The sequence below is a fragment of the Nerophis ophidion genome, linkage group LG15 (genome assembly GCF_033978795.1).
Source record: "Nerophis ophidion isolate RoL-2023_Sa linkage group LG15, RoL_Noph_v1.0, whole genome shotgun sequence".
Lineage (NCBI taxonomy): Eukaryota > Metazoa > Chordata > Actinopteri > Syngnathiformes > Syngnathidae > Nerophis > Nerophis ophidion.
The window spans coordinates 6629512-6655957 of NC_084625.1; the positions used below are offsets into that span (position 1 = coordinate 6629512).

General features: G+C 42.0%; 2 protein-coding genes across 5 annotated transcripts in view; both read right to left on the reverse strand.

The window, feature by feature from the left end:
* Positions 1-911, reverse strand: part of LOC133569150 (disco-interacting protein 2 homolog C-like) — a 91805-nt gene extending 90894 nt beyond the window's left edge. For both annotated transcript variants that reach the window (XM_061921329.1, XM_061921328.1), the window contains exon 1: positions 370-911. In XM_061921329.1, the coding sequence (XP_061777313.1) occupies positions 370-448 (79 nt within the window). In that variant the 5' untranslated portion in view covers positions 449-911. The remainder of the gene's footprint in view (positions 1-369) is intronic.
* Positions 912-7167: 6256 nt separating this feature from the next.
* Positions 7168-26171, reverse strand: LOC133569151 (uncharacterized). Of its 3 annotated transcripts, XM_061921331.1 has the most exons (14): positions 25821-26171; positions 19808-21661; positions 19633-19735; positions 19494-19568; positions 19370-19418; positions 19139-19275; positions 14073-14179; positions 13881-13988; positions 13582-13812; positions 13444-13520; positions 13216-13368; positions 9848-9911; positions 9651-9782; positions 7168-9572 (listed from the first exon to the last, which is right to left on the reverse strand). In XM_061921331.1, the coding sequence occupies exons 2-14, from the start codon at positions 21656-21658 to the stop codon at positions 9462-9464; spliced, it is 3198 nt and encodes a 1065-aa protein (XP_061777315.1). In that variant the 5' UTR covers positions 21659-21661; positions 25821-26171; the 3' UTR covers positions 7168-9461. The 3 variants fall into 3 exon arrangements, with proteins under 3 accessions (XP_061777315.1, XP_061777316.1, XP_061777314.1); XM_061921332.1 differs by lacking the exon at positions 25821-26171 and having other exon boundaries at positions 13216-13365; positions 19808-21791; XM_061921330.1 differs by lacking the exon at positions 25821-26171 and having other exon boundaries at positions 19808-21791.
* Between the last annotated feature and the right edge of the window lie 275 nt (positions 26172-26446).

A 26446-nucleotide genomic window follows, 5' to 3' on the forward strand; every position in this document is an offset into this window, starting at 1 on the left:
GACGTCTGACAGCAGAAGGCCAAAGATGCTGCATCGCGATGCCTGGGCGGCGTGCGCGCGCAAAACACGCGCGCACGCGCCCAGGTAAGAGTCGGCGATTGTGTCAACGTCTCAAGGTCAAAACACCTCCGACAAAAGAGTGGCGAACTCCCCGCTCCGGGCTCCCTGCGCGCCGGCTACACGGAGCTGGCCGGGGCCGCCGAAGTGACAAACATCTGGATGGGAGGAGCGCGAGGTGGGCGGTGGAGGAGGGGCGGGAGGGCGCTCACAATTAACGGCTAAATTCCGCCAGACCCCGCCAGCGTGGACGGCGAGGAGATGACGGGAGTGTACGCCGCGAACCGTGGGTGTCGTGTGGGACATGCTCACCCTCTGACAGCTCCAGCTCCAGCTCCGCCAGGCGGGCACGGATCTCCAACGGGATCGGCGACGCCTCGCGGTCCGCCATTCCGCCTCCTCCTCCTGGGCTGCAAGGGAAGGGAGCTTCTCCGCGGGCGAAGGACGGCGACGGCTGGCGTCGAGGGAGAGAACAAAGGGGGGGTCCGAAATCCGCCTCTCGCTCTCCTAACGGGGGTCCGCCATGGCGCCCCGGGCCCCTTCTGGATGCCACGACGTAGCGCTCGCTCCCGGTGGGCGTCCCGTGCGCGGCTGCCGCGGCGGGTCGTGCTTCGGCGGCGGGGATGAGGATGAGGATGAGGAGGCGAGAAGAGCCGCGGGAGGAAGCAGCGCCGTTTGCTTCTTTGCTGCGGGGTCACGTGACTCTGGCGGAGGGAAGGCGGGAGGGAGGAAAAGGGAGGGAGGAGTTGGACGGCAGTACCCGGGATCACCGACAGGGGGAGCGCCTGACAACCACGCCTAGTAGTGACGTGTATTGTGTATGCACACTACTACAGATGGCCAGGGGTGTACAAAGTGCGGACCGGGGGCCATTTGAGGCCCGCAGCTAATTGTTTAGTGGCCCGCCACTCATTCTGGAAATGCTATTGCAAAAGTAAATTAATAAAAAAACACTAAAAAAGTAGAATGGAGGTGAAATCTAACAAGGGAAAGTTGCAATGTTGACACAAAGCTGCCATGCAGGCATTTTGTTTTTCTTTATTTTGCTGTTATTGCCAATGCTAAAAAAAAGTTATATTTTTTTTCATAAGGAATCAGGCGACTTGTCCGGGGTGTACCCCGCCTTCCACCCGATTGTAGCTGAGATAGGCGCCAGCGCCCCCCGCGACCCCAAAAAGGGAATAAGCGGTAGAAAATGGATGGATGGATGGAATTATTGACCTATTTAAGGCTCCAATTACTTCAAATATTTCACTTTATAATGCCATCCATCCATCCATTTTCTACCACTTATTCCCTTTTGGGGTCGCGGGGGGCGCTGGCGCCTATCTCAGCTACAATTGGGCGGAAGGCGGGGTACACCCTGGACAAGTCGCCACCTCATCGCAGGGCCAACACAGATAGACAGACAACATTCACACTCACATTCACACACTAGGGACCATTTAGTGTTGCCAATCAACCTATCCCCAGGTGCATGTCTTTGGAGGTGGGAGGAAGCCGGAGTACTCGGAGGGAACCCACGCATTCACGGGGATGTTTTTTGTGGAAAATATTATGTGCATATATAGTGTGGTTGCCATATAAAAACAGTGTTTTCTTTGACAAAAAGAGCATAAAACCAACAAAATATTAGTTCAAACGTAAAATCGACAGATAGATCTGAAGTTGATCTCGTAACTTAAGTGTTGAAAGTAAAAAAAAAAAAAATAATAAAAATGTATCACTTTATGAGTGGACGACCTTTTGGATCCCAAAGATATTTAGTGGGATTTTACTTATTTTTTCATTGTGATTACTCAGAAATAATCAATCAATGTTTACTTATATAGCCCTAAATCACTAGTGTCTCAAAGGGCTGCACAAACCACCACAACATCCTCGGTAGGCCCACATAAGGGCAAGGAATAATAATACATTTAAATCAATACAGCGCTTTTTCTCTCGTGACTCAAAGCGCTTTACATAGTGAAACCCAGTATCTTAGTTACATTCAAACCAGTGTGGGTGGCACTGGGAGCAGGTGGGTAAAGCGTCTTGCCCAAGGACACAACGGCAGTGACTAGGTCGGCAGAAGCGGGAATTGAACCTGCAACCCTCAACCGAGCTAAACCGCCCCTCCATGGTGTCCTGCATTACTGATCTTTTTAAGGCTCCAATTACTTCAGATCAAACATTGCTTTCTGAATGTTTTGGGCAATGGGGGAAATACTGCATATGTCAGTATTGCTATAAAAAACAAAGTTGTCTTTGACTGAAAAGGCATAAAACCTTTTTTTTTTTTTTTTTTACTTTATATCAAGCTGAAGTTGATATAGAGATTTACTGTAAGCGTTACATAAAAAATGAAAATAATTTGACTTATTTTTAACATGTTAATGACGGAGACACTCTATGGTCCCTGGGAGTCCTAGAGGTAAAAAAAAATAAAAAATCCATATATTTTATTATGGTTTGAAAATGAAAAATATCAAAACGGCCCCTGCATGTTTTGATATTCCGTGTGTGGCCCTCAGTGGAAAAAGTTTGGACACCCCTGGCATATGCAGTCACAGAAATATGTATTCATTCAATTGTTTCTCTGTACATAATACATTTCACTAATTATGTGTTTGTTTGATACGTCGATGTAAATATATATAATACACGGGTGTCCAAAATGCAGCTCGCACAGACATGGACTCCGACTTAAGAAGTTGAAAAACTTATTCTGGTGTTGCCGTTAAGTGGTCAATTGTATGGAATATGTACTGTACTGTGTTTCAGCCAATCAATCCGCTCTGAGATCGGTGGGTCTTGAGTTAAATGGTAAATGGGTTGTACTTGTATAGCGCTTTTCTACCTTCAAGGTACTCAAAGCGCTTTGACACTACTTCCACATTTACACACTGATGGAGGGAGCTGCCATGCAAGGCGCCAACCAGCACCCATCAGGAGCAAGGGTGAAGTGTCTTGCTCAGGACACAACGGACGTGACGAAGTTGGTACTAGGTGGGATTTGATCCAGGGATCCTCGGGTTGCGCACGGCCATTCTCCCATTGCGCCACGCCGTCCCTGGTTCAAATCCAAACTGCGGCCTAGTCATACCAAAGACCAGATCTGGGCAGATCTGGGACATCCCTAAATAATTTTTTTTAGATCTTTAAGATGGAAAGTGCAGCTGCCATTATGATGTGCACTCATGTTTTCTAATGACCGTAAGTCTAACTGTACAAAGTATCTCAATGGTTGGAATCTGCGCTTATGGATGATATACTAGTTACTATGGTCATCTAATTAGTTACTATGGTCATCTAATTAGTTACTATGGTCATCTAATTAGTTACTACGGTCATCTAATTAGTTACTATGGTCATCTAATTAGTTGTTCTGGTCATCTAATTAGTTACTATGGTCATCTAATTAGTTGCTATGGTTATCTAATTAGTTACTACGGTCATCTAATTAGCTACTATGGTCATCTAATTAGCTACTATGGTCATCTAATTAGCTACTATGGTCATCTAATTAGTCACTATGGTCATCTAATTAGTTACTATGGTCATCTAATTAGTTACTATGGTCATCTAATTAGTTACTATGGTCATCTAAGTCACAGCAGCTCAGACGAGGCACCAAGCAGTGTGGGTGGGAAGGGTTTCCACAGACGAGGAAGAAGATTTTCACAACAAAGTTCTAAAGGTTAGTGATGTATGGAATAGAATAGAAAGTACTTTATTAATCCCTGGGGGAAATTCAGCAAATATCAGATATGTAAGATTATAGGTGGGTATATTTGTTACCCCTTGCGTTAATTTTTCACTGGTTGTTGCATTTTTGTTGCGTTTCACTTGATTGTATAATGTCGATCGAAAGTGAGTGTGATGTTTATATTTTGTCAATATTCAGTGTTTTATCGTTCATATAAAAATGTAAAATTTCCATTAGGTTTTTTTAAGGCAGTCTGTCATAACATTTTTAGCATTCAGTCAGACATTATTGTGAGGTTTTGTATTAGTGCTCCTAAAAATAGATATACCGGCCCCCAGACACATTTTTTTCTCTAAATGTGGCCCCCCGAGTCAAAATAATTGCCCAGGCCTGCCAAAGATTATAAAAATGGGACCCATAATAACTCGTTATTTGCTTGGAACTCAGCATCAAGGGTTGGAATTGGGGGCTAAATCACTAAAAAATGATTCCCGAGCGTGACCACCCCTGCTGCTCACTGGTCCCCTCACCTACCAGGGGGTGAACATGGGGATGGGTCAAAAGCAGAGAGTAATTTCACACCTTGTGTGTGTGTGACAATCATTGGTACTTTAACACAATCATTAGCTTTGTTAGCATTTTGGTTAATTTTGCAGATATTACACAACATCAAACATTTTATTACTTGACAAATGATACCTGTTTGCATGCTAGTTTTTTTTTAAACAAATTTTGTACGCCTCTGCGTCAAGTATTGTTACCTAATAAATTATACATGTTGGAAAGCTAGCTTTTTTTTGTTTTGTTTTTTTAGATGATTTTGTAAGCATACATTTAAGTCATATTTTGGTTCTGGATGCATGGTAAAGTTAGTTTTCAAATATAAAGCTCAGAGTCATTTATTTCAGTACTTGACACAGTTACAGTTAGCATGCTAACATTAAGGTGCTAGATCAGGGGTCCCCAAACTGCGGCCCGCGGGATGTCCCAAGTTTAAAAACTATATATATATATACACATACGTATATATTTTTGAATTATTATTTTTTAATCTGTCCTTTCTAAACCATTTTTTACCACTTGTTACTGTTGCCGTCTCCTAGCCGCTCAGGCAAATCATATTTTCTAAAGATGCCTTTTTTCCATCGATAACGTGATATCATCGCGCTCAGAATATATATATATATATATATGTCGATATTCAGTGTTTTTTATATATATATATATATATATATATATATATACATACATATATATGTATTTGTCGATATTCAGTGTTTATATATATATGTATATATATACATATACATACATTTTCTACCGCTTATTCCCTTACGGGGTCGCGGGGGGCGCTGGCGCCTATCTTATTATTTTATCCAATTCGGCCCCCGGAGTCAAAAAGTTTGGGGACCCCTGTGCTAGATGGTTTAGCCCACTTACCAACACAGTGTCATACATTTTGACCTTTCATTAATGCTAACTGTAAGCTTGATATCGTTGGCAAGCGTGCAAACTGTTAGCATTTCAGTTTGGCTTTGGCTCATCAGCATTCACACGAAACCTTTACTGGAATTACATGTTTTTGTTCTTTAAAAGAAAATATGTATTGTAGAGAGTTTAAAGGTGAACAGAACCAAACTGCCCCCCCGCATTCTTTGATTTGGTACAATACTGTGGCTACAAAACATTGCATAGTTTTTTTGGAGGGACATTTTATTTTAAAGGCATGTTGTACAATTTGTTGGTCCTAAATTAAGCGTTTGCAATCATTAAAATGGCTTAATAATAGGGCTGCGAATCTTTGGGTGTCCCACGATTCGATTCAATATCGATTCTTGGGGTCACGATTCGATTCAAAATCGATTTTTTTTTTTTCAATTCAACACGATTCTCGATACAAAAGCGATATTTCAAAGATTCAAAAGGATTCTGTATTCATTCAATACATAGGATTTCAGCAGGATCTACCCCAGTCTGCTGACATGCAAGCAGAGTAGTAGATTTTTGTTAAAAGCTTTTATAATTGTAAAGGACAATGTTTTATCAACTGATTTCAATAATGTAAATTTGTTTTAACTATTAAACGAAGCAAAAATATGACTTATTTTATCTTTGTGAAAATATTGGACACAGTGTGTTGTCAAGCTTATGAGATGCGATGCAAGTGTAAGCCACTGTGACACTATTGTTCTTTTTTTAATTATAAATGTCTAATGATAATGTCAGTGAGGGATTTTTAATCACTGCTATGCTGAAATTATAACTATTGATACCATTATTGATAATATCATTTTTGTTTCACTACTTTTGGTTTGTTCCGTGTCGTGTTTGTGTCTCCTTTCAATTGCTCTGTTTATTGCAGTTCTGAGTGTTGCTGGGTCAGGTTTGGTTTTGGAATTGGATTGCATTGTTATGGTATTGCTGTGTATTGTTTTGTTGGATTGATTAAAAAAAATAAAACAATAAAATTAGATTTTTTTTAAATGAGAATGGATTCTGATTTAGACAACGTGAGAATCGCGATTTAAATTCGAATCGATTTTTTCCCACACCCCTACTAAATAAGTTTAAAACATATCAATACTACAGTAGTATTGGTCACTAAAGTAGACCAGCGCTCTTCAGTTAATGGCCACTGATTGGCTCAGGCTCACACAGCATTACTATTTTATATTAAAAACCTGTAAAGGTGACTAACGGGTTTCATTTCACGTCCAGATGGCTCTCATAATGTTGGAAAATGTATCTAAAAAAAAGTCATAAGTAGGTCTTTGATGCTTGCTATGAATATATCAGATTTATAACTATGGACTACATACTTCGTGGTCATGGCTGGAACCAATTAAGAGCCTTAAACGAGGGATGAATGTACACAAAACATTTTGTGGTTAAGATAGACTGACAGATCTATGACAGATCCATAAGCATAAAAAATGCTTAATGTATATTGTAATACCGCAATACAATATGCTGTTGCAGTAATACAAAACATCTGATTATTACCATCTGTTCCAAATACATAACCTGATGATGCATGTTTCAGCAGCAACGTGTCCCCTCTCCCACATCTGCAAATGAAGTCATAAGGTCACATAATACTTAATAATGCAGCAGAGATCAGAGAATTGTTGTGTATTGATTCATTCACCTGCGATGAGGTGGCAACTTGTCCAGGTTGTAACCCGCCTTCCGCCCGATTGTAGCTGAGATAGGCACCAGTGCCCCCAAAAGGAATAAGCGGTAAAAAATGGATGGATGGATGATTCACTGGATGTGCCCACAAGGACTCACATCATCCTGCAGCACTGTTGTGATGGTACTCACCTGCCCCCTACTGGATATGACTTGGTAACTGCAGCAGTCCTGTTCTGACCCATTTATGACGCTTGTTATGTTTACTTAATCAGACAGATGACAGCTTACAACCAAAAGGCACTTACTTTAATATTTCTCAGTAGTATATACATCTGTACAAACTCACGCCTGCCGATAGCAATTTAGACAAAAACGGACTCTGTGTCACAGTCAAAACTTCCGAGTCATTAAATAATAAAAGGAATTACATACTAAAAAAAAGAATAAAAATGAAAGTCATGCAAAAATTCTGTGCTTTTGTCTTATTGTTGGTGGGAAATGAAAAAGGGGCGTTACTGCGCGGCGTTCTTAAAGTCTGTCCTTTCACGCCTTCATCCGATATGACTGGAACAACCTTTAAATGTGGGCGTTCCCTGTCAAACATGGCCACCCCTTTGTATTCTCCCATTGACTTGAGTACTTTCGCTTGAGTGCCTCCAAGTTTGGAAGAAGTCCAAGAGTTCAAAAAGGTGAAACTTGATATTGCCCTGTAACTTTACATGCAGTGCACATCACATCCATTATAAAATAATAAAGAAACTTCCAGACAACTAACTATATTCTGCTCGCTTCAATCACGACAAACATGAAAACTGAGATTAGGATAAAAGGACCATAATGCCACTCTGTAATAACTATCAAATATCAAAATTCGCCTCATGATCTCCAGAGGGTGACCACAGCGGAGGGGGACGCTGTTTGAACATCCTGGACATTTACTAGGAATGCACAAAATATCAATTCACACATTGCATTTTTTTGGTTCAGATTCTCAATCTGTTCATCATTTTAAAAAATCGATTAAATTAAAACATTTTTTAAATATACATACACACATATGCATACATATATGTAGATATGTACATTCACATGTATATGTATGTATGCACATATATATTTTGTATATATACATACATACATACGTATATATTCTTACATACACATATATATATACATATATATACACACATATATAAAGAATATTACACATGACACTCAAAAATCTATCAAAATGTTTAACTATGACTTTAAAGCCGTAGCGCTTGATGGATTGTCGGCCCATTACAGCTACTGTAGTCAGAGATACAAGTATTACTATGGTGTGTGTATAAAAGGACTGCAAAATAGGACCCACTAGCAGACATATTAGCTGATGTTTTGTTTCACATTATCCAAGTTGCAAAACCAACTTTTCTTACCTTCTGGTACCTGCTGATGTGTATTTGAAATCGGCATAAATCCTGAACATTAGCGCAAGTTCGCCACTGTAGTCCGTACCGATGCCATAGTCGATAAGCTTCTTCTTTTTCACTATCTTCTTGTTATGGGACATTCATCATCCGCTGTTGCCATTTCTAATATAAAGTGGCGTAAGGTTCTAACTTTCTATGGAAGTGCTAAAAACTACCAGTGTAGTGAGTTTACATTTTTCACACAAGGAACTTTAGTTATTAGAGAGTTCCGGTCGGATGGTTTTTCTCGGGACACATTTCCGGCATTGTTGCACTAGTGAACCACGGATGATTAAAATCTGAATGTCATCAAAACAGTTAGCTCCGTCTTTTGACACTTCTTCCACTCCCGTCCTTGCACGCTGCACCGCTACAACAAAGATGACGGGAAGAAGACGCTGCCGAAGGTGAGCCACGTAAATAAGACCGAAGTTTTGACTGTCAGAAAGCGACTTGAAGATGGTCTGCAAACATAAACAATGCAACATTTTGACCAAAGAACCACCATCACGTTATGTAGACAAGGAAGTGTTTTACATTTAGAAAAAAAAAATCATAATATGACTCCTTTTGTATGGAAAAAGACCTTTTCGGCAGTGTGCCTTATAATCCGGTGCGCCCCATGTTTCAAAAAATACGGTATGTATTATTCACATCCATGCATGTATATGACATGCTGGAGCATGAATAAAGACACTACATCACCATGACAACACACGTTTACAAGATAAGCACTGCCTGGATTAATATGGACTTTTCAAATTTGAAGTGTCATCTTTTTCATTGGTTTCACTGACATTCAGAGGTATTACTAAAACTGCACTCTCCACAATTTTAACGCAAAAAAGATGTGAGAGCACTTTTGTCTCACTTACAAGGAGGAGTGGACGGGAAAATAGGAATAAGAGGAACGTACGTAACTTCGAGCGTGTAAAAAAAACCCACAGAATAGGGCCCCAAGTGAGGGAGTGCCCCCACCGCAACATAACACCATGAAACACAACAATCTACTGGAACTGCAACAAAAGAAGACAAAAGTAATAAAACGATATGAATAAATGTGAATGATTTTAAAGCCACACCACTACACTAAAACCACCAGTGCAATAAGCTAATATGACTCACAATTACTGTGACAAAGGGGCAGAGGGAGATTCTGAGGCTGATTCAGCGGGCAGCGCTGACCCGTCGGACGAAGACCTCTGGCAGATCGCGGCGTAGCTCAGCTTCTTGGGGGGCTGGAGAATCACAAGCCCGCTTGAGTGTCTTCCACATGGCACATCAGTAGCAAACCAGCAGCAAAGAAGGAGTTTTACCTCACTGGGGATCTCCTGAGGGCTGCTGGATGTCGGTTCCGCCGGCTCGCTATTCTTCTGCACACCGAGCGGAGGAAAGTTTGAGACGCCGAGCTCGATGGGGGACGGCTGGCGAGGAGGCGATGAGGTTTTCTACACACACACACACACAATGTCAAAGTTGCACGTAAAGAAATAAATAAGGCGTTCAGTCTTACGTGACGTAACGTTTTGGCACCCGAACGTGGGTTCTCTCTTCTCCCCCGGTTTCCATTTAAAGACCTGAAAATGAGAGGAGTTAGTTGTACCTAGTTACATTCTGTTTTGTTACCATAGTAACTAACACCCTGTATGGATTGTACACGTGTTGGAGTTTTGTTAAATAGCAACATCGACATAACTACAGTCTAGTTACACCGCATTAAAACAAGCGAAGTGACTTACTTCTCAGTGCAAAGTAAGCTAAAATAACTTTATTTTACGGCACTTAAAATCCTTTTATTCGTCAAAACACGTCACTGCGTCTTATAACCCGGTGCGCCTAATGCATGGAATAATTCTGGTTTTGCTTACCGACCTCAAATCTATTTTATTTGGTACATGGTGAAATGATAAGTGAAACCAGTAGATGGCAGTCACACATAAGAGAGATGTGTAGACTGCAATATCACTCAAGTAAACAACACCAACATTGTTTATGTTCCATTGAAAATATAGAACATTACACACGGTGCTCAAAAATCTAACAAAATGTTTTAGTACGACTTTGGTAAGCTATGAAGCCCAAGTGAAATCCAAAATTTGGAGGTGTTGAAACCACCATGTAAAATCGCTAATGCTAATCAGTAGTATGCCGATAGCAAAGCCAATGTATATGAGCATCAAGCTTGTGCATTTTTGGAAAACTGGAGCATTTCTTGAGTTAATTTTTCTGTTGGTATTGAATTTCGCAACATTACCTAGAAGTACCGTATTTTTCGGACTATAAGTCACAAGTTTTTTTCATAGTTTGGCCGGGGGTGCGATTTAACAGTATACTCAGGATTGACTTATGTGTGAAATTATTAACACATTACCGTAAAATATCAAATAATATTATTTAGCTCATTCACGTAAGAGACTAGACGTATAAGATTTCATGGGATTTATGGATTAGGAGTGACAGATTGTTTGGTAAAGGTATAGCATGTTCTATATGTTATAGTTATTTGAATGAGTCTTACCATAATATGTTACGTTAACATACCAGGCACCTTCTCAGTTGGTTATTTATGCCTCATATAACGTACACTTATTCAGCCTGTTCACTATTCTTTATTTATTTTAAATTGCCTTTCAAATGTTTATTCTTGGTGTTGGGTTTTATCAAACACATTTCCCCCAAAAATGCGACTTATATTCCAATGCGACTTATATATATTTTTCCCCTTCATTATTATGCTATTTTGGTAGGTGTGATTTATACTCCGGAGCGACTTATACACCGAAAAATACTGCAGTTTGGCTGGGTCTGCTCTCAGTACTGCTGGGGTGCTCACCAAGTGCCAAAGTGTCCAACCCAGCTGGAAAAACTCACAATTTCACCAAGTCTATATTTCTAATTTCTAGTCAAAATATCAAAACAAACTTGGAAGTTATTTTTAGGATATAGATCTTCTGAGAGAAGAAATACTACTGGAGGTTATTATGTGACCACTGATGAACTGCTAACTGTTCATAGTCTGGAACCTAGGTGGACCACTCATCTGTGCATCAGTTGACCTGTCTCCACTCAAGATGATCCCCTGCTGGCCCCACTATGGACTGGACTTCACTATTAACTAGATCAACTCAACGTCCATTGCACCCATCTATAGTCCCCTCCAAGGTTTCTCGTTGTCATCCCATTGGCTTGAGTTTTTTTCTTGCCCTGATGTGGGATCTGAGCTGAGGATGTCGTTGTGGCTTGTGCAGCCCTTTGAGACACTTGTGATTAAGGGCTACATAAATAAACTTTGATTGATTGATTGATTTTTGATTGTAATGAGAAAATGGAACAAGTCAAAATTATCTTGGTAAGTAAAGAAAATTACCAATTAAAACATATTATTTGCTATACTATTGTGAAGTGTTTTTAGGGTATGGTGACTTGTTTAGATACTGTATTTGGACTAGAAATGAGAACTGTATACAGTACTTGAAGAGATTGATGAAATTTACCATGAATTGATTAACGTGGACCCCGTCTTAAACAAGTAGAAAAACTTATTCGGGTGTTACCATTTAGTGGTCAATTGTACGTAATATGGACTGTACTGTGCAATCTACTAATAAAAGTCTCAATTAATCAATCAATCAAATTGTGAGTTTTTCCAGTGAGGTACCAAAACATGGCACTGTTGGATTTTACGTGAGTCAGAATAGGATTGGCGGGATTCGGTCGGTGCCAAAAAAGTACCGGAATCAGTAGAAATCCGAAGTGATGCGTGTCTTAACCTTCCTACCTTAAAGGCCTACTGAAATGAGATTTTCTTATTTAAACGGGGATAGCAGGTCCATTCTATGCGTCATACCTGATCATTTCGCGATATTGTCATATTTTTGCTGAAAGGATTTAGTAGGGAACACGGACAATAAAGTTTGCAACTTTTGGTAGCTAATAAAAAAGCCATACCTATACCGGAAGTAGCAGACGATGTGCGAGTGACGTCACGGGTTGTAGAGCTCCTCACATTGTTTATCATCATAGCCTCCAGCAGATAGAGCGATTCGGACCGAGAACGCGACAATTTCCCCATTAATTTGAGCGAGGATAAAAGATTCGTGGATGAGGATATTGAGAGTGAAGGACTAGGGAAAAAAAAAAAAAGGCGAGGACAGTGAGAGCGATTCAGATGTTAGACACATTTACTAGGACAATTCTGGAAAATCCCTCATCTGCTTATTGTGTTACTAGTGTTTTAGTGATATTATATAGTCAGAGGGGTGTGCTGACCGCCAGTGTCTCCGGTGGGAGGAGGAAATAGTCCGCAGCTGCTGCAGGAGGACGCAAGCTCCGCTCATAACTACGGTAAGAGCCAACTTATTACCACAATTTTCTCACCGAAACCTGCCGTTTGACATGTGGTCAGGATCCATGTTCGCTTGACCGCTCTGATCCATAGTAAAGCTTCACAATCGGGAATTTTAAACAAGGACACTGGCTGTGTTTGTGTGGCTGAAGGCTAAAAGCTTCCCACCTCCATCTTTCTCCTATGACTTCTCTATTATTAATCAAACAAATTGCAAAAGATTCAGCAACACAGATGTCCAGAATACTGTGTAATTATGCGATTAAAGCAGACTACTTATAGCTTGGATCGGGCTGGAAAATAATGTCCGCTACAACTCGGGACGTCAAACGCACGCGTCATCATACCGCGACAATTTCAACACGACACTTTGCGGGAAATTTAAAATTGCAATTGAGTAAACTAAAAAGGCCGTATTGGCATGTGTTGCAATGTTAATATTTCATCATTGATATATAAACTATCAGACTGCGTGGTCGCTAGTAGTGGCTTTCAGTAGGCATTTAAAAGCTGTCACCACAGGCTGCTTATTCTACCTTCTGTTATGATGAGACGCATTTCCTCGAGAGTGCGACCAACCCCGACCCGACCTCGAGAACGAGGAGCCTTCTTCTGAGCTCTGCTCCGCTGGGTGTGAGGAGTGCTGATTTGTGAGTTGATCCAAGCTGGACGTCCTCGCGCCCCTCCTGCTGGAGAGGAACAATGACGAGCGGGTCAGCCATGTTGAGTGTCACAACAGGAAGCAGGACGTCCTTGCCGCCTACCTGTTCCTGCGTGGGACGTGAGGCTTGAAGCGAGGAGCTGCTGGGAACCCATTCAGAGCGCCATTGAGTTCAGGCGGCTGAAGAGACGATCCAAGATGGATGAGAACTGTGAGGGGAAGTGTTCACATGCAGGCTCACCTCAGCACTATCGGAGTATGCCGAATCGGACCAGGCAGGGTAGGCAAAATCGTACATCTGCTGGTAGGCGGTTGGGGGCAGAAAAGACTGATCGCCCATGATGTTGACCTGGGCCGGGCTGTAGCCGTTGACGGGCGCACGGGAAGCGAACGTTGTGGTTTTGGCCTTCATCCTCACCATGATGGGCTTCCCCTGGAACACCTGCACCTCCTCTCGCAGGTACTTGAAAGCCTGAGGACACCAACGCAGCGTTTTCCGACCGGACGACGGGATGCGAACGTCACACGTGTATAAATTACCTGGTGGGCGTCGGCCTCCGAACTAAAGGTGACGAACCAGTTGTCGCTGCTGACAAACTCACAGCTGAGGAACTTGGGGAGGTTTTCGTCACGGAAGAGTGCTTCTACTTCCTGCAGAACAAGTAACAGATTACTTTCATTGCATGCCTGGTTGCGAGAGGAGAGGATAACTATGGAGGCTGGGGCGTGTCTTTCCTCTCGAGATGTGGTGCTGGGGATCTCGCGCAGGATGAGGACGTACTGACTTTGACTCGGTCGCACTTTTAGTCCGCAAGGTGCCATCTGAACATGCGGCAGCGCTGAGGAGTGAAGAGGTGTTAGGATGAGCGATATGGCCTGAAATTTGTATTGCCATATACACACTGCAAAAACTGAAATCTCAGTAAGATTAAATATCTCAAAGAAAGGGTGATATTTGCTTATTTTCTGTCAGATAAAATAGTTATTCTCACCAAAAAGATTGTATGTTAAGAGTGTTTTACTTGTTTTAAGGGTTTTGGTCCTAAATGATCTCAGTAAGATATTACAGCTTGTTGCTGAGATTTTATGACCTATATTGAGTAAAAAATACTTGAAACTACAAACCCTGTTTCCATATGAGTTGGGAAATTGTGTTAGATGTAAATATAAACGGAATACAATGATTTGCAAATCCTTTTCAACCAATATTCAGTTGAATGCACTGCAAAGACAAGATATTTGATGTTCAAACTCATAAACTTAAATTTTTTTTTTTGCAAATAATAATTAACTTAGAATTTCATGGCTGCAACACGTGACAAAGTAGTTGGGAAAGGTCATGTTCACCACTGTGTTACATCACCTTTTCTCTTAACAACACTCAATAAACGTTTAGGAACTGAGGAAACTAATTGTTGAAGCTTTGAAAGTGGAATTCTTTCCCATTCTTGTTTTATGTAGAGCTTCAGTTGTTCAACAGTCCGGGGTCCCCGCTGTCGTATTTTACGCTTCATAATGCGCCACACATTTTCCATGGGAGACAGGTCTGGACTGCAGGCGGGTCTGGAAAGTACCCGCACTCTTTTACTACGAAGCCACGCTGTTGTAACACGTGGCTTGGCATTGTTTTGCTGAAATAAGCAGGCGCCTCCATGATAACGTTGCTTAGATGGCAGCATATGTTGTTCCAAAACCTGTATGTACCTTTCAGCATTAATGGTGCCTTCACAGATGTGTAAGTTACCCATGCCTTGGGCACTAATGCACCCCCATACCATCACACATGCTGGCTTTTGAACTTTGCGTCGATAACAGTCTGGATGGTTCGCTTCCACTTTGGTCCGGATGATACGATGTCGAATATTTCCAAGAACAATTTGAAATGTGGACTTGTCAGACCACAGAACACTTTTCCACTTTGCATTAGTCCATCTTAGATGATCTCGGGGCCCAGAGAAGCCGGCGGCTTTCTGGATGTTGTTGATCAATGGCTTTCGCTTTGCATAGTAGAGCTTTAACTTGCAGTTACAGATGTAGCGACAAACCCTATTTAGTGAGTGTTTTTTGAAGTGTTCCTGAGCCCATGTGGTGATATCCTTTAGAGCAGTGGTTCCTAACCTTGTTGGAGGTACTGAACCCCACCAGTTTCATATGCACATCCACCGAGCCCATCTTTAGTGAAAAATAAAAAAAATTTCAAATTCAAGACAAAGTTATATGACCTTTTACTGTTGCACAACCGTGCATGAACATCACATTGTTCAAAGAACAAAACCAACACAGTGAAGTGGAGTGAAGTGAATTATATTTATATAGCGCTTTTTCTCTAGTGACTCAAAGCGCTTTACATAGTGAAACCCAATATCTAAGTTACATTTAAACCAGTGTGGGTGGCACTGGGAGCAGGTGGGTAAAGTGTCTTGCCCAAGGACACAACGGCAGTGACAAGGATGGCGGAAGCGGGTTTCGAACCCTCAAGTTGCTGGTACGGCCGCTCTACCAACCGAGCTGTACCGCCCAAATGCCCCAGTGCATGAACTCGTAACAAATTACACACCTGCAAATCAGTTTGTGTTCTGCTGTTGCCGTATCCCTAATATGCTGATAGGGAGAAGTTTTTATGTACACGATGAGTCGGGTGTGGCTTGAGTGGAGGCTCCACCGAACCCCTAGAGTTCGATCGAACCCTGGTTAAGAACCACTGCTTTAGAGTTTGATGTTAGTTTTTGATACAGTGCCGTCTGAGGGATCGAAAGTCACGGTCATTCAATGTTGGTTTCCGGCCATGCCGCTTACGTGGATTATTTTTCTCCAGATTCTCTCAACATTTTGATGATATTATGGACCGTAGATTTTGAAATCCCTAAATTTCTTGCAATTGCATTTTGAGAAACGTTGTTCTTAAACTGTTTGACTATTTGCTCACGCAGTTGTGGACAAAGGGGTGTACCTCGCCCCATCCTTTCTTGTGAAAGACTGAGCATTTTTTGGGAAGCTGTTTTTATAGCCAATAATTGCACCCACCTGTTCTCAATTAGCCTGCACACCTGTGGGATGTTCCAAATAAGTGTTTGATGAGCATTCCTCAACTTTATCAGTATTTATTGCCACCTTTCCTAACTTCTTTGTCATATGTTGCTGGCATCAAATTCTAAAGTTAATGATTATTTGCAAAAACAATTTTTTTTTTATCCGTTTGAACATCAAATATGTTGTCTTTGTAGCATATTCAACTGAATATGGGTTGAAAATGATTTGCAAATTATCGTATTCCGTTCAAATTTACATCTAACACAATTTCCCAACTCATTTGGAAACGTGGTTTGTATTATATTTATCCATGAGAGCATTTTTGTTGTAGATTGTGAGGTGTGTGTGTTAACATCATGGTTGTTTTTCCAAATGATGACAGATGTAAACAATAGCATGTATTGTCTTTGTGTGATGATGTAAATGAGGTGTGGTTGTATTGTATATCAAGTATGTGTCAATGAAAGGGTATTTTATGACTTTTCTTATATTGATTACATGCTATAGTATGATTTTATCGTCATAATTTTATTGCATTTTTTTTATCCCATTAATTTAGGTAGCCATGAACTGCAAATGGAAATGAGCTATTTAGCTATAATCTGGTACAGAACATATCTTTCTTTGAGCTTAAAGGCCTACTGAAAGCCACTACTACCCACCACACAGTCTGATAGTTTATATATCAATGATGAAATATTAACATTGCAACACATGCCAATACGGCCTTTTTAGTTTACTAAATTGCAATTTTAAATTTCGCGTCATGTATCCTGTTGAAAACGTCGCGGTATGATGACGTGTGCGTTTGACGTCACGGGGTTTTAGGAAGTATGAGCGCTGTGCACACACACAGCTAAATGTCGTCTGCTTTAACGGCATAATTATACAGTTTTTTGGACATCTGTGTTGCTGAATCTTTTGCAATTTGTTCAATTAATATTGGAGAAGTCACAGTAGAAAGATGGAGTTGGGAAGCTTTAGCCTTTAGCCACACAAACACACGGTGATTCCTTGTTTAAAATTCCTGGAGGTGAAACTTTCCTATGAATCAGAGTGCGGTCAAGCCAACATGGATCCCGACCACATGTCAACCAGCAGGTTTCGGTGAGAAAATTGTGGTTAAAAAGTCAGTTCTTACCGGAGAAAAGCTGAGCTTGTGCTGTCCATAACTGCCGTCGACTCCCCTGAGACGCTGGTGTCAAGACACACTTCTCCGACTATCAGGTAATATTAAACTCACTAAAACACTAGCAACACAATAGAAAGATAAGGGATTTCCCAGAATTAACCTAGTAAATGTGTCTAAAAACATCGGAATCCATCCCAATGCAATCGTGTTTTATTTTTGTTTCTTGTTTTTTCCTAGTCCGTTGCTATCAATATCCTCAAACACAAATCTTTCATCCTCGCTCAAATTAATGGGGAAATTGTCGTTTTCTCGGTCCGAATAGCACTTTTTGTTGAAGGCTCCCATTAAAATCAATGTGAATATGTGAGGAGCCATCAAACATGTGACGTCATCGTCTGCGACTTCCGGTAGAGGCGGGGCTTTTCTCTGAACACCGAAAGTTGCGAACTTTGTCGTGGATGTTCTCTACTACATCCTTTCAGCAAAAATATGGCAATATGATCAAGTATGACACATAGAATGGACCTGTTATCCCCGTTTAAATAAGAAAATCTCATTTCAGTAGGCCTTTAATGTTTCTGTGTATTGTCACTTCAAATAAAGACTAAACTAAACTAAAATATCTATTAAATATTTAAATAGGCTCCAGCACCCCACGACCCCGAAAGGGACAAGCGGTAGAAAATGGATGGATGGATTTAAATAATTTCCTATTATTGGTTCTGATTTAAATCTTTCGGTTTTTGCTCTTGAAGTCATCATGTGTCCTTGGACGTGATTGCTGAGTTTTTAAATGATAATGGTAAATGATATTATATTTGGTATCATTACTGTCAATATTTGTACTGATCCGCCCCACCTTTGTTTATGTTCGAAGAGCTTTATTTTAATGATTAACGATTAGTTGGTGCTTTGTTGGGTGTCCTATCTCCGGCCCTGCTAAGTACCACATGTGGCTGTTTAAATGGTGTTTTTTTGTTTGTTTGTCTATTTATGGTGCAATCCTACGTGCCAATATGTATTATTTGTTGCTCATATTTTGGTTAATTTAATTTTGTAGCTGTATGTAAATATGGCACAGCTGAAGTGGAAACTGATTGTATCAGCTCTGTGCTCTTTTTATTGTCTTTATGTCCTTTGATACTTTCTTCTTGTTTTCATGTGGTGTTTTTTTTACCGTAATTTTGTAGCTGTATGTAAAAATGGCACAGCTGAAGTGGAAACTGATTATATCAGCTCTGTGCTCTTTTTAATGTCTTTATGTCCTTTGAGTTCTTTGATACTTTCTTCTTGTTTTCATGTGGGGGTTTTTTTTTACCGTAAATGTTCTGGCCGTTTTGTTTCTGTACTGCACTGCATAATTTCCCCGATGTGGGTTAAATAAAATCCATACATCCATCCATTCATATCCTCCTACAGTGTGCAGGGTAACCTGTTTAGCTATCCCTTTTCCACACTTCTAAGAAAACGTTTTAGAAAGCTAAATTGTGTTTGTTGGCTTGTTGCTATCAAATTTGCAGACACAGCAAGGGGATGTGTGACTTATCACATTATTTAAAAAAACTATCAGGATTGATATCATTTTTGTGATCTGTATCGTGCCACCCAACATGAAAGCAGATAGAAAAATACTGACTTTTGACAACATCCGTGATAAGCTGAAGGTCCGCACTTATGTGCTTGACGGCGTCCAGGCCGGCCAGGGTTGCTATGGAGACGTACTGGTCGTCATCCATCTGAGACTGAAGGTACAAGTCTTTGGCCAGGTGCTCCCTGACAAAAAAAAACACAGCTAATTAACCACCGTGCAAGAAGAAAAGAGCATTTTGACCAATCATTGTCCACTTTATGTCCTGTTTGACAGTACCTGCTGAGACAGAACTCCAACACAGATCTCAGCTGTTCCATCAGAGCGTCTAAAACGATACAAAGACGCCATGAGCTCAGGCAGAAAACGGACATGCAAAGACAACGGCGCTTTGCCCGAGGACCTGTGTCGGGCTCTGGCTGGATGTGGTTCTCCGCCACTACGGGACACGCCTCAATCTGAGCCAGGCTGGTGTCGCCTACAGAAAGAGTGAAATAAAAGCACACTCCTTGTCATGAACAGTAAGAGGAAGCGGTGCTCACCTTGAAGTAACGTCTGCTGTGGAGGGAGGAGCATCCATGGCTCCGGAGCCTGCAGGAACTTGTAGTCGCATCCGGTCCACACCTCAGCATCCGGGTTCAGGGTCTGCACAGAAACAGGTGGCTGAGGTCTTCTCTACTGTGATCAGCAACTAGGGCGTGTGGAGGGAACGCTTACAGCTGGAGAGTTCCCTGTGTGCCACGCCCACTCACACGGCACCGCAGGGATCATGGCGCCGTATGGGAACGCTCCCAACAGAACCTCTGGACCCATCCCTCCCTGGCTTGGCGGCGCCCCTTTGGCCCATCCTTCGCATTCTCCCTCCACAGCGGGCCTGATCCAGGAGTCAGGATCCAGGTGGCAACCGGAGGGGTCGGAGTCCTCTCCCAGCAGGTCCGACACCATCTCCCTCATCCCACCTTCGCACTCGCCTTCCTCGGCGGGCGCCGGGGCCTCCTGACCCAGGAAGTGAATTTCATAGGAGGGGGTGGAGGCATAAATGTCCAGCTGGTGCGGCTCCACTAGGAAGTCGTGGCCTCGCTGCTGGGAGGAAACCTCATCCAGAACACCTGTTCCGTTTGGACATGCACAGGTGTCCACTTGGACGATATCAGTGTCAGAAGTCATCATGTCCTCTCCAGCACACACAGGTCCATTTGCAAGTTCTACTTGAGGAATCTCTTGCTGTGGACCTTCTACCTTCATGCCGGTCTCCTCCACGGACGTGGAAAACGCGCTCGGGCACTCACAAGGGCTTGCTTGTTCCGACCCATGACATGGTCCAGAACTCTCTGAGGGGACTTGGACTTGAGCAGGTGAACTGTTTGGTATACTCGCGTCTTCATCAGGTTCTCTGCGTCCATGTTCTTCAGATGTGGACAGAGGACCCCAGGGGGAGGTGGTCAGAGCGCTATGGTGGGACGAAGCAGTTAGTTCAGGAGGCACTGTGGAGTCGGTCCAGAGGGAGGATACTTCAGCGAGATCATCATCATCTTGCCCACTTGGACTTGCACTGCAAACTGCACCTTGCAGTGATGAGGGGTCCTCCATGTGCTGCTCTGGGAGGTCACTGGAAAGGACTTCTTTGGGACTTTCACTGGTTGGTTCAGAACATTGGACAGAGTCCACTAGACTCTCCTGGAAAGTGACAGGTTCTTCCTTTGAGGTCTGAACCTTTGAAGGGTCCGAAAGCTTCATCGTTGACTGATCACCTTCAGAGGTTTGACTTGGCGGCGGTGGGTCACTAACATGTGCGTCCGGGAGGTTTCCAGAACCGCCGCTGAGGCGTAGTGGGTCAGATACAAGAGGGATAGGTGAAGAGGTCTGTGAAGCAGACATTCGAGGGCGACTGGGGTCTTCATGGTCCAGGTCATCAATTGAGCAGATGCTGTAGAACCTCTGGGTCCTCGTTTGGAAGTCCTGACCCAGTGTTGCAGTGACAATACAGCTTTCCTTGCCATCTTCGGTTCTGAGAGATACCTGTTGAGCAGAGTTCGGGTCGCCAGTGTCAGCGTCAACTGGAGCGGACCAAAATCCTTCAGGCTTAGGGAGCTTCTGGCCCTCGTGGTTCTGAGTGAACCACAAGGCTCTGAGTGTGGCGTTCTGCATAATGTTCTGTTTGGCTGGACTCTGGCTGAGCACCTCCATATAGGGAGCCGGGTCACAGCTGTGCGCGGGGGAGTGGGTCAGGCCTGCTTCAGATCCCGGGTCCGCTTGTACGCTTGTGCCGGCCGAGACAAGAATAGCTGAATCCTCCTCGTGAGAGACCGCTGCTCCGTGGTTCTTCTCGCGAATAATCGCACGTGCTTTCCCGTCAAGTTCTGGGTGACCTTGGTCGTAGTCGGGGGGGCTCCGCTGGGCCGGCCCGGCTTCTTCCTCCTCCAGGCACACATGCTGAGCCATGGCCACAGCCTGTTGCCTCACTTGCTCCACGGACTCGTGGAGGCCGTCCTGGGCGGGGGGATGAAGCAGGCTGCTGGTCTCGGTGGTCTGGCCCGGCCCGGCCTCCTTGCTAAAGCAGCAGCCCATCTTCTTTAGAGAAAGTACACACACAAGAGGACGCAAGATGAGCAGGTCCTCACGTGGGCTCGCTCACACGCAGAAAGAAAAAGAGCCTCTAGTCCCTACCCGGCCTTATTCCTCCCCTACCGTCTCCCCTCCTTTAGACCCTCACCCAGAATAGCACATGTGAAGGGGTTCACATGTCCCTGTCACTCAACACTCCACTACGGGTGTGTGCGTGCCCCCACAGGCCTATACAGTGAGCCGGGTCAGCACATGGTCCAGTGGCCCCCAATCACAGTGCAGGACAACAGCAGAGACCCCTCCCTCCCCGTCCCACCATTCAACTCTCATCCCTCCCCCGCTGGCACCGTTCTCTTTCATTTACCCAACTTTAGCCCCTCCCACTCTGCACAAAGCTTCCCCTACAGTACATATATGACTATTATTCCACGCGCTTTATGCTGCTTGCTGTGGGAAGTGGGTTCCTCTCTGAAGTCATGTGACTATGGGGACCACAGTCACCATGGAGACTGGACAGGAATAAATGCAAACGCATAGTACTTCCAACAACTTTGTTTTGTTAAAATAATCAAATTGCTCTGAAAAAGTGACCTTTATTAGAATGAGCGTCAAAAGGATCATGTAATTATGTTCATGTTAAATGAAACCTAAACACATGAGCACCCAGAATAAGATAATCCGGTTACTTTTAGACCTCCACCCCAGATCACACCTCAATCCAACCCACTTCTCCAAAGTGGGCTGGCTCAGGGTGGAGGACAGAGTAAAACAACTTGCACTGAGCCTAGTCTATAAAATCCGCTACACCTCCTTGATACCGAAGTACATGTCAAATTACTTCCTTAACGTAAATGACCGCCATAACCACAACACCAGGGGGAGCTCCACAAACCACGTTAAACCCAGATTTCGATCTAACAAAGGTCTTAACTCATTCTCTTTCTATGCCACATCAATGTGGAATGCACTCCCAACAGGTATAAAAGTAAGTGCATCTCTATATTCCTTCAAAACCGCTCTAAAACAACACCTCCAGGCAACTTCAACACTTTACTAATACCCTCTTCCATTCACATCCCATCTCCCCGGATTATAAACAACTCAAATGTACTTCTAATGTATATACTTGTTCTTATGCTATCTGAACTCACCATGTTCTCTGCTGGCTATACATATCCTACTAAATAAGACCTACACTGTTTCAATGTCCACATTCCTCTGTTGATGCAATTGTTGATGACTGAAGAACTGATATCAACCAAAGCTCCTCATCCCACCCCCCGGATTGTAAATAATGTAAATAATTCAATGTACATACTATGATGATTAACTTGTGTGATGACTGTATTATGTTGATAGTATATATTTGTACCATGAATTGATTAACGTGGACCCCGACTTAAACAAGTTGAAAAACTTATTCGGGTGTTACCATTTAGTGGTCATTTGTACGGAATATGTACTGTACTGTGCAATCTACTAATAAAAGTATCAATCAACCAATCAAAGCAAATGCAGGGGTGTCCAAACTTCTTACACTAAGGGGTGCACACTGCAGAGGCCATTTTGATATTTTTCATTTTCAAAGATCTTTTTTCAATCCATCAATGTTTACTTATATAGCCCTAAATCACTAGTGTCTCAAAGGGCTGCACAAACCACAACACAAACCACTACGACAACCTCGGTAGGCCCACATAAGGGCAAGGAAAACTCACACCCAGTGGGACGTCGGTGACAATGATGACTATGAGAACCTTGGCGAGGACCACATAGGTGGGCAACCCCCCCCCCCCCCTCTAGGGGACCGAAAGCAATGGATGTCGAGCGGGTTTTTTAACCTTTAGGGCGGCCTCAAGTTTGGTGCCAGGGACCCGGAAGGGTGTCAGTCATAAGACTGTTAAAAACAAGTCATAATAGGGCTGGGCGATATATCGACATACTCGATATATGTTGAACATTTACGCGGCAGAAGCCTTGCTACAAAAAGTAGCAGCACTGCTAATTTGTAGCATCATTTGAAAAGTCACCCGCTAGAGAATGAAAAGTGCTTGAAACTCAGCATGTCAACATCTCAGTTCGGTGCCACGCCCACAAAATGCCAAAGCAACTATTTCCACATCTACACCGTAGGACAGGGGTCACCAACCTTTTTGAAACCAAGAGCTACTTCCTGGGTACTGATTAATGCGAAGGGCTACCAGTTTGATACATACTTAAATAAATTGCCAAAAATAACCAATTTGCTCAATTTACCTTTAATAAATAAATCTATATATATATAAAAAAATGGGTATTTCTGTCCGTCGTACATTTTTTTTCCTTTAACGGAAGTTTTTTTGTAGAGAATAAAAGATGAAAAAAATCACTAAAAGGTTTAAAAAAAGGGAAAAAACAAAAAAATCTAAATAAAACATTTTGAAACATAGTTTATCTTCAATTTCGACTCTTTAAAATTAAAAATTCTACCGAAAAAAAAAATGGAGAAAAACTAGCTAATTGGGATTTTTTTTCAAAAAATTTAAAAAATAATTTTGAACATCATTAGTAATTTTTCCTGATTAAGATTAATTTCAGAATTTTGATGAAGTGTTTTAAATAGGTTAAAATCCAATCTGCACTTTGTTAGAATATATAACAAATTGGACCAAGCTATATTTCTAACAAAGACAAATCAATATTTCTTCTAGATTTTCCATTACAAAAATTTAAAAATAAATTCAAAAGACGTTGAAACAAGATTTAAATTTGATTCTACAGATTTTCTGGATTTGCCAGAATATTTTTTTTAAATTTTAATCATAATAAGTTTGAAGAAATATTTCACAAATATTCTTCGTCGAAAAAAAAAAGAAGCTAAAATGAAGAATTAAATTAAAATGTATTTATTATTCTTTACAATAATAATAAAAAAAAGACTTGAACATTGATTTAAATTGTCAGGAAAGAAGAGGAAGGAATTTAAAAGGTAAGAACGTATATGTGTTTAAAAATCCTAAAATCATCATTTTTAAGGTTGTATTTCTTCTCTAAAATTGTCTTTCGGAAAGTTATAAGAAGCAAAGTAAAAAAATAAATGAATTTATTTAAACAAGTGAAGACCAAGTCTTTAAAATATTTTCTTGGATTTTCAAATTCTATTTGAGTTTTGTCTCTCTTAGAATTAAAAATGTCGAGCAAAGCGAGACCAGCTTACTAGTAAATAAATAAAATTTAAAAAATAGAGGCAGCTCACTGGCAAGTGCTGCTATTTCAGCTATTTTTAGAACAGGCCAGCGGGCGACTCATCTGGCCTTACGGGCTACCTTGTGCCCGAGGGCCCCGCGTTAGTGACCCCTGGTGTATGGAGTCTCAAGTCAAAGGATTGAGACTTTTATTAGTAGATTGCACAGTACAGTACATATTCCATACAATTGACCACTAAATGGTAACATCCAAGTTGTTCAACTTGTGTAAGTCGGGGTCCACGTTAATCAATTCATGGTAATTGCTTAAGGTGGATAAAAATGGATTAAAATGATGGATACATACACTTGCTGCTTTGTAATACTGTATGACTCTTTTTAATTGCCAGTCATTTTCTGAAATGAACAAATGACAGCCTGAATGACGGAGCATAGGACGGTGCCACTGCACATGCGCAGTATGTACGGCAAAAAAAGTAGTTTCCACCAATCGCTTTAAATTTCGACACGATCTCAATAATTGAGTTACTTTGCAGCGTGTTCCTGCTAATGACATTCGTTATCTCTAATAACTTAAGAATAAATATTTTTGATTTGAGAATCGGTATTAGAAAAATTTGATCTGGTATCGGCGGCGCGAATTTTCGGTATCGATCCGCCCATCACGAGCAAACACTCGTTAGCATCGTCAGTTACCTGCTGTATCAGCGACACTTGTTAAAAATATAAAAGATAAACCCTTTCAAACGACTTTGAAGTGATGATAAAGGTGCTAATTTACAGGATTTGGGGGAAAAAACACAGTTAGGTGTCAGTGACTTTGATGAATGTAGCCTAGCTTGCTAGTTAGCCGCCAGCTAACGTTAGCGGCTAGCTGGCAACATGCCTCGAACTAAACCAGCTAAAATATCTACAATTTCTCTGCCGTTTATGATGTGAAATTTGTCATTTTTTGGCGCATATATGTGTCAGAAACTCACCTGTGAAAGTCTCCAAAGTGACAAGGCGGCTGCGCGCTTTCCGGCGGGTTAATTGTTGTCATTTCGTTGCGCGTGCGCAGTTGACTGACGCCGCCATTAAAAAAAGAAAAAAAAGCCATACGCTACTATGGCAACGGTAATGACCGCAAGTCGTTTTTAAATGCCGTAAACAACGATATCGCTGGAGTTTTGTATTTACCAACTGAGTTTATTTAAAATCCATCCATCCATTTCTACCGCTTATTCCCTTTTGGGGTCGCGGCGTACACCCTGGACTGCCACGTTTTTAAGTAGCACTTTGAAGAACATGTGATTTGAATAAAACGTGATAAGAATTAAGACTCTATGAAAAAGTAGTTTTTTTCAAATTGCGTAATTCCCCCTCAAAATGAGAATATTCAAGTATGACCAAAAATGACATGTAGTGTAATCTGGTTGGCATGGTGACCTCATGCTTAGCGTCAGCCTCACAGTCTGAAGATCCACTTTGACATCTCTGTTGGGTGTAAATATTACATATATGTTTGTGGAGGGCGGCGTGGCCTGCGGGCCTGCCGCGGAACGCAGTGTTTAGTTTAATTTAGTTTATTAAGGATCCCCATTAGGCTACACCGCAGTGGAGACTA

Excerpts from the sequence above, each read along its gene's own strand:
- LOC133569151 (XM_061921331.1), bottom strand. The coding sequence starts at position 21,658 with ATGGGCTGCTGCTTTAGCAAGGAGGCCGGGCCGGGCCAGACCACCGAG. Across the intron at positions 13,521-13,581 it reads CATACTCCGATAGTGCTGAG|CCGCCTGAACTCAATGGCGC; the intron begins GTGAGCCTGCAT and ends TCGTCTCTTCAG. Across the intron at positions 9,783-9,847 it reads GTGCCAAAACGTTACGTCAC|AAAACCTCATCGCCTCCTCG; the intron begins GTAAGACTGAAC and ends GTGTGTGTGTAG.